At 39.8% G+C, this 16,104-nt stretch overlaps 1 protein-coding gene across 1 annotated transcript in view; it reads left to right on the forward strand.

Moving 5' to 3' along the window:
• Positions 1 to 16,104, forward strand: part of LRRC72 (leucine rich repeat containing 72) — a 60,292-nt gene that overhangs the window by 6,647 nt on the left and 37,541 nt on the right. The window contains exon 4 of the mRNA XM_069587635.1: positions 11,860 to 11,929. Within this exon, the coding sequence (XP_069443736.1) occupies positions 11,860 to 11,929 (70 nt within the window). The remainder of the gene's footprint in view (positions 1 to 11,859; positions 11,930 to 16,104) is intronic.

Consider the following 16,104-nt stretch of genomic DNA (forward strand, 5'->3'; position numbering starts at 1 on the left):
TCAAACACTAGCAAAATGGAAATATTGATTTTCTGACAGTGGATAATTAGTGGTCTTCTCAATTCAAGGATAATACATTTTGTATCCCAAGAATACAAAATTATCATTTAATACATCTAGCTACAAAAAATGTTTCACAGTCCAGATGACAATAAACTGGGTAAATTAGGTTATTTGCCCAAGTCTTTGTTGCCCTTGGAAAACAGAAAGGATCATATCAATGTTTCCTTGAGAAATCATGGAGAACATATACTGTAACAACAGAGTTGATGTATCATTGTCAGCATGAGTCATTGTCATCATTAGTAGTAGAGTTTCTTTTTTTTTTAACTTTTTTAACTTTAAAATATTGTATTGGTTTTGCTATACATCAACATGAATCTGCCATGGGTATACATGTGTTCCCCATTCTGGACCCCACTCCCACCTCCCTCCCCATACCATCCCTCTGGGTCGTCCCAGTGCACCAGCCCCAAGCATCCTGTATCATGCATAGAACCTGGACTGGCAATTAGTTTCACATATGATATTATACATGTTTCAAGTCATTCTCCCAAATCATCCCACCCTCGCCCTCTCTCACAGAGTTCAAAAGACTGTTCTACACATCTGTATCTCTTTTGCTGTCTTGCTTACAGGGTTATCGTTACCATCTTTCTAAATTCCATATATATGTGCTAGTATATTGTATTGGTGTTTTTCTTTCTGGCTTACTTCACTCTGTATAATCAGCTCCAGTTTCATCCACCTCATTAGAACTGATTCAAGTATTCTTTTTAATGGCTGAGTAATACCCCATTGTGTATATGTACCACAGCTTTCTTATCCATTTGTCTACTGATGGACAACTAGGTTGCTTCCATGTCCTGGCTATTATAAACAGTGCTGCGATGAACATTGGGGTACACGTGTCTCTTTCAATTCTGGTTTCCTCTGTGTGTATGCCCAGCAGTGGGATTGCTGGGTCATAAGGCAGTTCTGTTTCCAGTTTTTTAAGGAATCTCCACACTGTTCTCCATAGTGGCTGTACTAGTTTGCATTCCCACCAACAGTGTAAGAGGGTTCCCTTTTCTCCACACCCTCTCCAGCATTTATTGCTTGTAGACTTTTGGATAGCAGCCATTCTGACTGGCATGAAATGGTACCTCATTGTGGTTTTGATTTGCATTTCTCTGATAATGAGTGATGTTGAGCATCTTTTCATATTTTCATTTTTATATGTTTGTTAGCCATCTGTATGTCTTCTTTGGAGAAATGTCTGTTTAGTTCTTTGGCCCATTTTTTGATTGGGTCTATTATTTTTCTGGAATTGAGCTGCAGGATCTGCTTGTATATTTTTGAGATTAGTTGTTTGTCAGTTGCTTCATTTGCTATTATTTTCTCCCATTCCAAAGGCTGTCTTTTCACCTTGCTTATAGTTTCCTTTCTTGTGCAGAAGCTTTTAATTTTAGTTAGGCCCCATTTGTTTATTTTTGCTTTTATTTCCAATATTCTGGGATGTGGGTCATAGAGGATCCTGCTGTGATTTATGTCGGAGAGTGTTTTGCCTATGTTCTCCTCTAGGAGTTTTATAGTTTCTGGTCTTATGTTTAGATCTTTAATCCATTTTGAGTTTATTTTTGTGTATGGTGCTACAAAGTGTTCTAGTTTCATTCCTTTACAAGTGGTTGACCAGTTTTCCCAGCACCACTTGTTAAAGAGATTGTCTTTTCTCCATTGTATATTCTTGCCTCCTTTGTTTAAGACAAGGTGTCCATAGGTGTGTGGATTTATCTCTGGGCTTTCTATTTTGTTCCATTGATCTATATTTCTGTCTTTGTGCCAGTACCATACTGTCTTGATGACTGTGGCTTTGTAGTAGAGCCTGAAGTCAGGCATATTGATTCCTCCAGTTCCATTCTGCTTTCTCAAGATTTCTTTGGCTATTTGAGGTTTTTTGTATTTCCTTACAAATTGTGAAATTATTTGTTTTAGCTCTGTGAAAAATACCTTTGGTAGCTTGATAGGGATTGCATTGAATCTATAGATTGCTTTGGGTAGTGTACTCATTTGCACTATATTGATTCTTCCAATCCATGAGCACAGTATATTTCTCCATCTGTTAGTGTCCTCTTTGATTTCTTTCACCAGTGTTTTATAGTTTTCTATATATAGGTCTTTTGTTTCTTTAGGTATATATATTCCTAAGTATTTTATTCTTTACGTTGCAATGGTGAATGGAATTTTTCCTTAATTTCTCTTTCTATTTTCTCATTATTAGTGTATAGGAATGCAAGGGATTTCTGTGTGTTGATTTTATATACTGCAACTTTACTATATTCATTGATTAGCTCTAGTAATTTTAAGGTGGAGTCTTTAGGGTTTTCTATGTAGAGGATCATGTCATCTGCAAACAGTGAGAGTTTTACTTCTTCTTTTCCAATTCGGATTCCTTTTGTTTCTTTTTCTGCTCTGATTGCTGTGGCCAAAACTTCCAAAACTATGTTGAATAGTGTGGTCAGAGTGGGCACCCTTGTCTTGTTCCTGACTTTAGGGGAAATGCTTTCAATTTTTCACTGAGGATGATGTTTGCTGTGGGTTTGTCATATATAGCTTTTATTATGTTAAGGTATGTTCCTTCTGTGCCTGCTTTCTGGAGAGTTTTTATCATAAATGGATGTTGAATTTTGTCAAAGGCTTTCTCTGCATCTATTTAGATAATCATATGGCTTTCATTTTTCAATTTGTTAATATGGTGTATTACATTGATTGATTTGTGGATATTGAAGAATCCTTGCATCCCTGGGATAAAGCCCACTTGGTCATGGTGTATGATCTTTTTAATGTGTTGTTGGATTCTGATTGCTAGAATTTTGTTAAGGATTTTTGCATCTATGTTCATCAGTGATATTGGCCTATAGTTTTTTTTTTATTGTGGCATCTTTGTCAGGTTTTGGTATTAGAGTGATGGTGGCCTCATAGAATGAGTTTGGAAGTTTACCTTCCTCTGCAATTTTCTGAAAGAGTCTGAGTAGCATAGGTGTTAGCTGTTCTCTAAATTTTTGGTAGAATTCAGCTGTGAAGCCGTCTAGACCTGGGCTTTTGTTTGCTGGAAGATTTCTGATTACAGTTTCAATTTCCATGCTTGTATTGGGTCTGTTAAGATTTTCTATTTCTTCCTGGTTCAGTTTTGGAAAGTTGTACTCTTCTAAGAATTTGTCCATTTCTTCCAAGTTGTCCATTTTATTGGCATATAATGCTGATAGTAGTCTCTTATGATCCTTTGTATTTCTGTGTTGTCTGTTGTGATCTCTCCATTTTCATTTCTAATTTTATTGATTTGATTTTTGTCCCTTTGTTTCTTGATGAGTCTGGCTAATGGTTTGTCAGTTTTATTTATCCTCTCAAACAACCAGCTTTTGGCTTTGTTAATTTTTGCTATGGTCTCATTTGTTTCTTTTGCATTTATTTCTGCCCTAATTTTTAAGATTTCTTCCCTTCTGCTAACCCTGGGGTTCTCCATTTCTTCCTTTTCTAGTTGCTTTAGGTGTAGAGTTAGGTTATTTACTTGACTTTTTTCTTATTTCTTGAGGTAAGCCTGTATTTCTATGAACCTTCCCCTTAGCACTGTTTTTACGGTGTGCCACAGGTTTTGGGTTGTTGTGTTTTCATTTTCATTCGTTTCTATGCATATTTTGATTTCTTTTTTGATTTCTTCTGTGATTTGTTGGTTATTCAGCAGCATGTTGTTTAGCCTCCATATGTTGGAATTTTTAATAGTTTTTCTCCTGGAATTGAGATCTAATCTTACTGCATTGTGGTCAGAAAAGATACTTGGAATGATTTCAATTTTTTTGAATTTACCAAGGCTAGATTTATGGCCCAGGATGTGATCTATCCTGGAGAAGGTTCCATGTGCATTTGAGAGAAAGGTGAAATTCATTGTTTTGGGGTGAAATGTCCTGTTGATATCAATTAGGTCTAAGTGTTCTATTGTATCATTTAAAGTTTGTGTTTCCTTGTTAATTTTCTCTTTAGTTGATCTATCCATAGGTATGAGTGGGGTATTAAAGTCTCCCATTATTATTGTGTTATTGTTAATTTCCCCTTTCATACTTGTTAGCATTTGTCTTACATATTGTGGTGCTCCTATGTTGGGTGCATATATATTTATAATTGTTATATCTTCTTCCTTTGATCATTATGCAGTGTCCTTTGTCTCTTTTCACAGCCTTTGTTTTAAAGTCTATTTTATCTGATATGAGTATTGCTACTCCTGCTTTCTTTTGGTCTCTATTTGTGTAGAATATCTTTTTCCAGCTATTCACTTTCAGTCTATATGTGTCCCTTGTTTAGAGGTGGGTTTCTTGTAGACGACATATATAGGGGTCTTATTTTTGTATCCATTCAGCCAGTCTTTTGGTTGGGGCATTCAACCCATTTATGTTTAAGGTAATTATTGATAAGTATGATCCCATTGCCATTTTATTAATTTTTTTGTGTTCGATTTTATACACCCTTTTTGTGTTTCCTGTCTAGAGAAGATCCTTTCGCATGTGTTGGAGAGCTGGTTTGGTGGTGCTGAATTCTCTCAGCTTTTGCTTGTCTGGAAAGCTTTTGATTTCTCCTTCATATTTGAATGAGATCCTTGCTGGGTACAGTAATCTGGGCTGTAGGTTATTTTCTTTCATCACTTAAGTATGCCCTGCCATTCCCTCCTGGCCTGAAGAGTTTCTATTGAAAGATCAGCTGTTATCCTTAAAGGGAATCCCCTTGTGTGTTATTTGTTGTTTTTCCCTTGCTGCTTTTAATCTTTGTTCTTTGTATTTGATCTTTGTTAATTTGACTAATATGTCTCTTGAGGTGTTTCACCTTGGGTTTATCTTATTTGGGACTCTCTGGGTTTCTTGGACTTGGGTGATTATTTCCTCTCCATTAGAGGGAAGTTTTCAACTATTATCTCCCATTAGAGGGAAGTTTTCAACTATTATCTCCTCAAGTATTTTCTCATGGTCTTTCTTTGCGCCTTCTTCTGGGACTCGTATGCTTCAAATGTTGAGGCGTTTAACATTGTCCCAGAGGTCTCTGAGATTGTCTTCGTTTCTTTCAATTCGTTTTTCTTTTTTCCTCTCTGATTCATTCATTTCTACCATTCTAACCTCTACCTCACCAATCCTATCTTCTACCTCTGTTATTCTACTATTTTTTCCCTCCAGAGTGTTTTTGATCTCATTTATTGCATTGTTCATTATATACTGACTCTTTTTTTTATTTCTTCTAGGTCCTTGTTAAACCTTTCTTGCATCTTCTCAGTCCTTGTCTCCAGGCTATTTATCTGTGATTCCATTTTGATTTCAAGATTTTGGATCATTTTCACTATCAATATTTGGAATTCTTTATCTGGTAGATTCCCTATCTCTTCCTCTTTTGTTTGGTTTGGTGGGCATTTATCCTGTTCCTTATTCTTCTGTCTCTTCATCTTATTTATATTGCTGTTTGGGGTGGTCTTTCTATATTCTGGCAGTTTGTGGAGTTCTCTTTATTGTGGAGGTTCCTCACTGTGGGTAGGGTTATACGGGTGGCTTGTCAAGGTTTCCTGGTTAGGGAAGCTTGTGTCGGTGGTCTGGTGGGTAGAGATGGATTTCTTCTCTCTGGAGTGCAATGAAATGTCCAGTAATGAGTTATGAGATATCAATGGGTTTGGAGTGACTTTGGGCAGCCTGTATATTGAAGCTCAGGGCTGTGTTCCTGTGTTGCTGGAGAATTTGCATGGTAGGTCTTGCTCTGGAACTTGTTGGCCCTTGGGTGGTGCTTGGTTTCAGATATGGAGGCATTTGATGAGCTCCTGTCAATTAATGTTCCCTGGAGTCAGGAGTTCTCTGGTGTTCTCAGGATTTGAACTTAAGCCTCCTGCTTCTGATTTTCAGTCTTATTTTTACAGTACCCTCAAGTCTTCTCCATCTATATAGCACCATTGATAAAACATCTAGGTTAAAGATGAAAAGTTTCTCCACAGTGAGGGACACCCAGAGAGGTTCACAGAGTTACATGGAGAAAAGAAGAGGGAGGGGGTAGTTAGAGGTGACTGGAATGAGATGAGGTGGGATCAGAAGAGGAGAGAGCAGGCTAGCCAGTAATCACTTCCTTATGTGCACTCCACAGTCTGGACCACTCAGAGATGTTCACAGAGTTATACAGAGAAGAGAGAGGGAGGAAGGAGACAGAGGTGGCCAGGAGGATAAAGGGGGGAATCAAAATGTGCGAGACAGATACAGCCAGTAGTCAGTTCCCTAAGTGTTCTCCACAGTCCAGAACACACAAAGAGATTCACAGAGTTGGGTAGAGAAGAGAAGGGGGAGGGAGGAGATAGAGGAGACCTGGTGGAGAAAAAGGAGAGTCCCAAGGGGGAGAGAGCGGTCAAGCCAGTCATCTTGTTCCAAGTAAAAATGGGTACTGAAGATTGGGTTCTTAAAAGTACAAAATTGATAACAAATACCAAAAAGCAAAGATTAAAAGTCTAAAGTAGAAGTTGGATTTTCAAAAATACCATATAAACAAAAAAGAAAAAAAAGTCACAAAAATCATAAAAATATATATATATATGAAGTTTGCTTTAAAAAATAGGGTCTCTTTTTTTTGCAAAGTAATAGTAGGTTATAAAAATGGAAAAGGTGTAATAGAGGATGTAGAAATAAAAAAATTTAATTAAAGAATGATAATAAAAATAGTAAAAATATATTCAGGACTTTCTCTGGTGTTGTTGTGGGCAGTGTGGAGTCAGTTCATTTTCAGATAGTTCCTTGGTCCAGCTTATATTTCTCAAGATCTATAGGCCCCTTCCTATGTAGTCAGTACTAACTACAGGGTTTTAATCTGTTTCACCTGTCACTTCCAAGGAGGTTCCCTCTGTTTTAGCTTCTGTTTGCTGGTCTCTTCAGTGTCTAATTTCCGCCCTGACACAAGGGGGCGGTGTTGGACACTTTTTTAGGCTCACTTGTTCAGTCGTGCTGTGGGGAGGGAAAGAAAAGAAAAGTGAAAGTGAAGCCGCTCAGTCGTGTCTGACTCTTTGCGACCCCATGGACTGTAGCCTATCAGGCTCCTCCGTCCATGGGATTTCCCAGGCAAGAGTGCTGGAGTGGGTTGCCATTTCCTTCTCCAGAGGATCTTCCTGACCCAGGAATTGAACCTGGGTGTCCCGTGTTGCAGGCAGACACTTCACCATCTGAGCCACCAGGGAAGCCTTGTAGGGAGGGAGGGACGCTGCAAACAAATAACACTGGCATGTGTTTGCAGTGTCTCGGCCACACTGGGTTTTCCCCCCTCTCACAGCGTGTATGCTTTCCCTGTCTACACTGCTTAGGCTCTAGGTTGCTCTGCCGGGATCTGTCTGAGGCCGGCCCTGGGTTGTATGCACTTCCCAGGTCTAAGCTGCTCAGGTTCAGGTACTCAGGTAGTCCTCAGAGGTGCAGACTCAGTTGGGCCTGCATTTTGTTCCCTTCCCAGATCCGAGCAACTCAGGTGACGAGGTGTTCGGCGAGCACGGTCGCTGCAATTTATTGCCTCCCCTGTCCCTGCCAATTGGTTTTCTGGGTGTACAACCAGCGCACCTTCTCAGGCGGATGTTGACCGTCCAGAATCCCAAGAAGTCTTGGTTAGTGACAAGCCTGCTTACAGTTTGGTAGATAATGCCTCTCTGGGGCCGCAATTGCCACCTTCCGGCTCTGGCTGTCTCCTGCGGGGAATGGGCTGGACCGTAGCCGGCTGGCTCTGCCCAGTCCTTTGTTCTGTGAGCGGGCCTGACGGTGTCTTAGGTTAGGGCTTTTCGCGTGGTAGCTATCCCACAGTCTGGTTTGCTAGCCCGTTAGTTCCCTCAGATTGCCCTCGGGGCAATCAGGGCCTGCCCTTACTCTAAGCGAAGCAGCCCGCACCTCCCTGGCCAGCCCCCGCTTGCTAGTGGCGGATGCAGGCGTCTGCACTGCTTCTCCGCTGGGGGAGTTACCGTTAGGCACATAATCTGTGGGTTTTAATTATGTATTTATTTTTCCTCCCAGTTATGTTGCCCTCTGTGGTTCCAAGGCTCACCACAGACTCGGCAGTGAGAGTGCTTCCTGGTGTTTGGAAACTTCTCTTTTTTAAGACTCCCTTCCCAGGATGGAGCTCCATCCCTACCTCTTTTGTCTCTTTTTTTGTCTTTTATACTTTTCCCTACCTCCTTTTGAAGACAATGGGCTGCTTTTCTGGGTGCCTGATATCCTCTGCCGGCATTCAGAAGTTGTTTTGTAGAATTTACTCAGCGTTCAAATGTTCTTTTGATGAATTTGTGGGGGAGAAAGTGGTCTCCCCGTCCTATTCTTCTGCCGTCTTAGGACCGCCTCCAGTAGTAGAGTTTCTATCATTGTCTTCCACTAGCCTCACCTTAAAATGTAATAGCCTGTTATTAATTTAGGATAAATTTATATGCAAAATAAACCTTTCTGACTTAAGTTAAATTCTCCTCAAAAGTGAGCCATTTTATTATATTATCTATAGCAGAGTGTCATACAACTATTACAAGAAAATTAATTTGACAGTGATGTGACAAAGTTGATATTTTATAGCATTAATATATGAAAATAACTTTTCTGGGAATCCTTGTAGAAACACTCTAAATGAGGCTTGAGTTTCTCTGCTACCATGTAGTGGCTGCTTTATTTTTCACAGGGAAAAAGTGAAGCTGACGTACCACCCTTGTTGTCCAGTGCGATAAGTGTGTCAGTGTCCAAAATTAGCTACACATCTTTAATGAAAGAGGAGACTGCATTATGTATACAATATATTACTAGTTGCTTTGAAGGAACCCAGAATATTTTGTTGTGTCAGGGAAGTACTTGAAGACTAATGGCACCTGTCAAAAGGACAAGGTGGTCTACTTGAAAAGCCTTCTGTTTGGGATAACCTGAGAATAATTTTTTTTAATTGATAAAAGATTAAGAAAAAAGTCTTCACATCTGAGAAGGATGAAGATGGGAAGGAATGAGAGAAAGAAAGGGGAGAAGCAGATCTTTTTTTACCAAGTACCAACTAAGAAATATAAAAAGAATGAGAGGATTAGAAAAATTACCATTTCATAATCCCAAACGTACTGATTCAGGTCAATATTATTAATCAAAGCTAAAGCCACCATTGAGAACCACCAATCTGTTCTCTGCAGTTACCAGAGGGGAGAGGGATTTGAGGGTAGGGCATGAAATAGGTGAACATGATCAAGAGGTACAAACTTTCAGTTGTAAAATAAGTGAGTGTTGGGGATGGAATGTATGAGAATACAGTTAATAATATTGTATTAACTTTGTATGGTTTCAGCAACTGGATTTCATCTGATGATCATTTTGCAGTATGTCCAGTATCAAATCACTCAGAAATTTGCCCCAGATACTGCTTTTCAATGATAAAATTTGTAAATACTTTCACAATGAAGAGAACTGGAAAATACAGCCTTAACAAAATCACTGAACTTAGCTTCACCAACAGGGTGAACAGGTGGCTCAGTGGTAAAGAATCTGCCTGCCAGTGCAGGAGACATAAGAGATCCCTGGGTCAGGAAGATCCCTTGGAGTTGGGCATGGCAGCCCACTCCAGTATTTTTGCCTGGAGACTCCCATGGAGAGAGGAGCCTGTAGGGCTACAGTCCATGGGGTTGCAAAGTGTTGAACATGACTTAGTGACTGAGCACACACACACAACCTTCACAAAGAGTGGGGCAAAGTGGCATCATTGTGCCTCCTGATGTGGTGTAGTAATTACCCACTGTTGTAATTTTAAAATGACCTTATTTAAATTTAATCATGAGGTAGCAATCAGACCCCTCAAGAATGTGAGAAATTCTATCAGACAACTGTCCTGGACTCTTCAGAAAGTAAACTTTGAAGGCAATAAAGGAGAGAAGGTGACTATTTTTAATTTAGGAAGACTAATGGATTATACAGAGTATATCATGCAAACTGCTGTGCTGAATGAACCACAGGCTGGAATCAAGGTTGCTGGGAGAAATATCAACAACTTCAGATACGCAGATGATACCACTCTAATGGCAGAAAATGAAGAGAAACTAAAGAGCCTCTTATGAGGGTGAAAGAGGAGAGTGAAATATCTGGCTTAAAACTCAACATTCAAAAAACTAAAATCATGACATCCAGTGCCATCACTTTATGGCAAATAAATGGGGAAAAAGTGGAAAGAGTGACAGATTTTATTTTCTTGGGGTCCAAAATCACTGCAGATGGTGACTGTAGCCATGAAATTAAAAGACGCTTGCTCCATGGAAGAAAAGTTATGACCAAGTTAGATAGCGTATTAAAAAGCAAGAGATTGCTTTGCCAAAAAAGGTCCGTATAGTGAAAGCTACAGTTTTTCTGGTAGTCATGTATGGATGTGAGAGTTGGATGATAAAGAAAGCTGAATGCCAAAGAATTGATGCCTTCATATTGTGAGACTCATGAGAGTCCCTTGGACTGCCCTGAATATTCATTGGAAGGAGATCAAACCAGTCAATCCTAAAGGAAATCAACCCTGACTATTCATTGGAAAGACTGATACTGAAGCTGAAGCTCCAATACTTTGGTCACCTGATAGGGAAAAGCCAACTTGTTGGAAAAGACCCTGATGCTGGGAAAGATTGAGGGCAGGAGGAAAAGGGCGGGGGGGCGGGGGGTGGGGGGGAGGGAAGAGGCAGAAGATGAGATAATTGGATGGCATCACCAACTCAATGGCCGTGAGTCTGAGCAAACTCTGGGAGATAGCGAAGGACAGGGAAGCCTGGCATGCTGCAGGCCATGGGATCACAAAGAGTTGGACACAACTTAGCAACTAAAAAACAAACAATGGGTTATACCAACTGAAAATGGGTTATACCAGTGCATCAGTGTTGATGCAATTCTGGGTTTAAACAAGCAAAAAATCTGTAAAAAAAAAAAAAAAAAAAAAAAGAGTAGGGACAACAGGAACAATTTGAATATGAATAGCAGTGTATTAGATGATATCGTTTAATTCAATTTTAATTTTCTCAGGTTTGATATTGGTATGGTGGTTAAGCAGGAGAATGTCCTCGTTTGAGGGATGCATGTGCTGAAGTATTTATGAATCAAAGCCCTGGAGTCATGTCTGCAACTTATTTTCAAACGATTCACCAAGAAACTTATCAACTAGCAAATAGGTAAATTGTGTATACAGATAAGAGAGTGAACATAAATGTGGCAAAATATTAAAAATTATGGACTTCTCTAGTGACTCAGTGGTAAAGAATCCCATGGACAGAGAAGCCTGGTGGGCTACAGTCCATGAGGTCACAAGAGCTGGACATGGCTGAAGTGACTTAGCACACACACATATGATAAACAACAATGGGAGAATAAAACACTTCACTCACTCTCTGCCTCTTCAGGTCCTGCAGTTTCCATGTCTTAAACCCAGTTTGGCCAAGATCTGGACAACCTCAAACTAAAGACCTCATAGGCAGCCACGTAGGAAGCAGGAGCCGATGCTGTTTCCCACATTGACCTTAAGTCTGGCGTCTTCTGCTCTTACTTTTGTTCCTCTGGCCTCTCCTCAGTGAAGTCTTTTAAAATGAAGGTCCCAATAAATTCAGTTGTAATGAGGTATAAATTCTACTAACGTGATAAATTTCCTCCTTTTAGTATTTGCTTTAACTGGCTGACAAAAATCTTAATCCAAGAATGAAGTTTTAAAGGTGGAATGTAGGAAATTAGCCTGTATAAATGTGCCAATAATTTTGAAAGGACAGAAAGAGGCCTTTTCAATTCTCCCCAAGTCATACTATATAAGCAACTTTAGACATGAATAAATTAATTGTTGCTAATATTCACTTTCTCTTTTCCTTTCCAGGGAGCTGACAGAGGTCATTGATCTTTCTAGGTTTAAAAAATTAAAATACTTATGGCTACATCATAACAAGGTAGTGTGATATTTGATCTTTACATGGCTCTCTGATTAAACTACAATCTTAATTTCATGTTTTTAATAGAACTGGTCATTAAAAGTATTAATATTTTATAATCCTAATTTTAATATAGGTAAGGAACTATATGTATATACAAAGTGGTATAGCACTAGTGGTAGAAAATCTGCCCGCCAACCCTGAAGACTTAAGAAACGTGGGTTTGATCCCAGGGCTGGGAAGATCCCCTGGAGGAGGGCAGTATTCTGGAGAATCCTCATGGGCAGAGGAGCCTGGCGGGCTACAGAACACAGGGTCGCAAACAGCCAGAAACAACTGAGGCGACTTTGCACACATGCATATTGAATAGGTCAGTTGGTGAGATGTTGTCAGATGGGAGCTTTACTTTTTCCTCCCATGTTCTTTCAAAACTGTTCAATGTAAGCTGCTGCTTCCCAGTTTCCTGAAAGAAAACTTGTGCAGTCTCATGACTTTTTTTCTCTCTCTCTTTTGTCGTCCAAGAACTTTCAGTCCGTTTTAAGCCAGTCTTAGGCTCAGTTCAAAATGAGAATGTGGAGATGAATATGTTAATTCATAAATGAGACATCCCCCATCTCTCCTCTCTTATTCAGCTAGGGCTGACTGCGGATGGCCATCTGCCTTCTTCACTAGCAAGGGGATGTGGCTGGTTGTTTTCTTGCCTCATACCTCTATCCCAGCCTTCGCAAGTTAGTATGGAATGGAGAAGTGTAGAGGCAGTGGAAAGGCCAAGGAAAAGCAAAGTTATTTTTCAGTTTGCACCCACTGATATTAACAATGTTCAGAGTTTATTGTTTTCTCCCATTGGGTTATTCAGAAGTCCCCTCTGCTAGGTTTCTCCAACTCTGATTCCTCTTTGCTGGCCACTCCAGACCTCCCCTAACCTTGCATCCCAATCGCTCTCACATCTGAGCATCTCTTGCCTTGGCAAACTGCCCTCTTGGGCAGGATCCTTTGTAAAGTGCCCTAGATCAACATTCCTCCTAAGGTCCTGCGTGCATTCCCCAGAACTCACACACATTGTCCTGCCATGTGAGGGACTGATTACCTCCCAAGCTGATCTAGCTTCTTCAGGAAGTGCCAGGCACTCAGCCATCATGTCACCAGCTGCCAGAAAGGCTCATCAAGGTCACTGAGTGTGGTCCTTGAGGCTGCTCTTAGAGGCCAGGGTTAGTCGGCAGAGTCTTCCCACCTCCTCCTCCATAGTGGGGCCAAACTGGAGCTCCAAGCTTTCTTCAAGTCAAAGAGCGGGACTGAACTAAAATTCAAGCCAAAACAATTACTATAGTTAGCGAGTCAGTCATTCTCAACTTTCTGAAATTTGACTTTCCAACAGCTTGTATTTTGTTCATTATAAATTGATGATCTGGTCTTAGCATTCTAAATTTAAACTTTCAAACACCAGCTGATTAAAAAATAACAATTTGAGTTTTTAGTAATGGTCTGCTTGTCAAGCAATAGTCCAGATTCACAGCACTGAATCTTTAAGCAGCCATGTTTATGAACGTATTTCAATATTACATTGCAATTTGTCTGTTTTTTTAACCAATTAAGTGGAAAATGGAAAAAAGTTCTTCTAGTATTAAGTGCAAACATAAGTTGCATAAGCTTGAAATAATTTCTAGGAGAACAAGCACAAATACCTTCAAGGCCCAGGCAGCTAACAACTGAAATGGAAAGTGCACAAACTACTTAAGGGCATACAAGTTCAAAACTCTTAAACACTCTGCCAAAAATTATCCTGGGTCGCAGTGTGTGACCTCCAATTAGAAAAAGATGGAACTCATCAAGCATGGCAAAAGTGACTAATCTTTGTTTTTCATGTGTGTGGTGTTCAGTGTTCAGCTTTGAAGGAAAGAATGTGTACAAATGTTGGCAGTATGTCTAAAGGGAGAGATGTGATTAGGGATTTTTAATATTTTTTTGGCTTTCTTGTAGTGGACATCATCCCACCTTCAGGCAGTCACTGAATTTTCATACAGTTGACTTACAGATGCATTATATATATAGGAAAGGATTGCATACACTGTCAATTATTGTACTTTGGTTTTGAAGGGGGTTGGTGGAGAAAGGGTGCAAAAAATGGGCTAAATTCTCTTCTAGTGTTTGGTTATTTATGTTTAACAAACTATATTCTTTCCCAAATAGCAATCACTTAACTTTGTTCTTTAAAAATAGATTTACTTAGATTGTTAGATGACATCATCACCAAGTCAATGGGCATGAATTTGAGCAGACCTTGGGAGATATTGAAGGACAGGGAAGCCTGGAGTGCTGCAGTCCATGGGGTCACAAAGAGTAAGACATGACTTAGCAACTGAACAACAATTCCATATAATCCTGAAAAGATATCATATTCAAATAAATTTTAAGTGGTCATGAGATGAGTGAATAAGCCAATGTGAATTTTGGGGTTGATCAATAGTTGACTGGTTGCTAAGTTTTTGGCGTATTCACACTCCATGAAAAATTAAAGTCTTATTGAGCATCTAAAACTCTAATGCGCATATTAGCTATGATAGTTGCTGCTGCTGCTGCTGCTGCTACTAAGTTGCTTCAGACGTGTCTGACTCAGTGCGACCCCATAGATGCAGCCCACCAGGCTCCACCATCCCTGGGATTCTCCAGGCAAGAACACTGGAGTGGGTTGCCATTTCCCTCTCCAATGCATGAAAGTGAAAAGTGAAAGTGAAGTTGCTCAGTCATGTCTGACTCTTAGCGATCCCATGGACTGCAGCCTACCAGGCTCCTCCGTCCATGGGATTTTCCAGGCAAGAGTACTGGAGTGGGGTACCATTGCCTTCTCCTAGCTATGATAGTACTTCATCAAAATTCCTATGGAAAAAATGTGATTATTAGTTTTCTCTACAATCTAGATCACACTTGGTGAACTACTATCAGGAAGTTACTATGCCAGTATAGAAATGATATGGAGAACCTTGGTGAGAAACATCAACATTGACAAATGAACATAAATATTTAGATTTGTAATGTTTTGCTAACAGTGGTTTGAATCTGTGACCAGCATTGTTCTTACATTATTATAGAACATAAATAAATGTCCTTAGATTTATTCCCTACCCTCTGCTTAGGAACAATTAAGGCATAAAATAGTAAAATGAAATGAACACATCTTTTTTGTTTATTCATTTATTCAATCAACAACTTTGTGGAGGCAAATGTACTGATCATTTTATCAGCTGTCTATTCATTATCCATTATCTTCCTTTACCTGGATAGCAGAATCTGAGTTTGTGTTTTAGTACACACTTGTTGTTACTCAGGTAGGTGGTCCCATTCCCACTTCCAAAGGGTGAAGCCTAAACTTTAAACCAGTCAGAATAACCCCATCCTCCTTGTGAGTGGCTAGTCAATGAATGGGCTCATAATCCAACTGTTGCAATAGAGACATTGGAGGTAGCTCCTGGGAGACTTCTGTGAAAGGTTTCCTTATTCCTCAAAGAGCACTGGAAGAGAGGTCGGCTGTTTCCTCTGGACATTTTCTGGCCTGGCTTATAAGCCAGAAACCATTCTTCCAACTTGTGGATGTATCCAACATTTTGAGAAAAGCAGAGTTCAGAGAATCATTGAGATTTAAGGCTCTTACAACCTCTGGATGCCTAGATATGTGAGATAATGAGTATTTTAATTTATGTGCCAGTTTCAGTTGAGCTTAGAGATTACTTATCGTCAAAAGCATCCTATCTAATATGGTTTATTCTGTACTTGCTTTAGGCTACTGATAGACTAAAACAATGAATATGATGGTGCCGGCCCTAGAGGTAGAATTAGGGAGTGGCTATACTCCTGGTGAGGGCATGGTGGTTGCAGACTCCCTGGAATGGAATGAGAGAAAGCAGTGGTTTCGGGAGACAATGAATGAGTGTGGTTTGGTGTGTTTGGCCGAACACGCTCAAAGGGTGCACACTTCTCCCCATTTTTATGCAATGGGTGATAAAACTGGGGTTTCTAGTCTGACCCTGAACCAACAAATTAAACAAGTACAAATTGTTTCTAAGGATTTGCAATGTCCCAACTCTCCTAGGTTTGTTCAAGCTATCCTGCTTCCTCCTTCATGATGCTCTCTAGGGCTTGCTTTCTCCTTGTATTGTGTAGATATTCACTAGTTCTGTAGCAACTCTCTTTCTGAGTCA

The sequence above is a fragment of the Ovis canadensis genome, chromosome 4 (genome assembly GCF_042477335.2).
Source record: "Ovis canadensis isolate MfBH-ARS-UI-01 breed Bighorn chromosome 4, ARS-UI_OviCan_v2, whole genome shotgun sequence".
Lineage (NCBI taxonomy): Eukaryota > Metazoa > Chordata > Mammalia > Artiodactyla > Bovidae > Ovis > Ovis canadensis.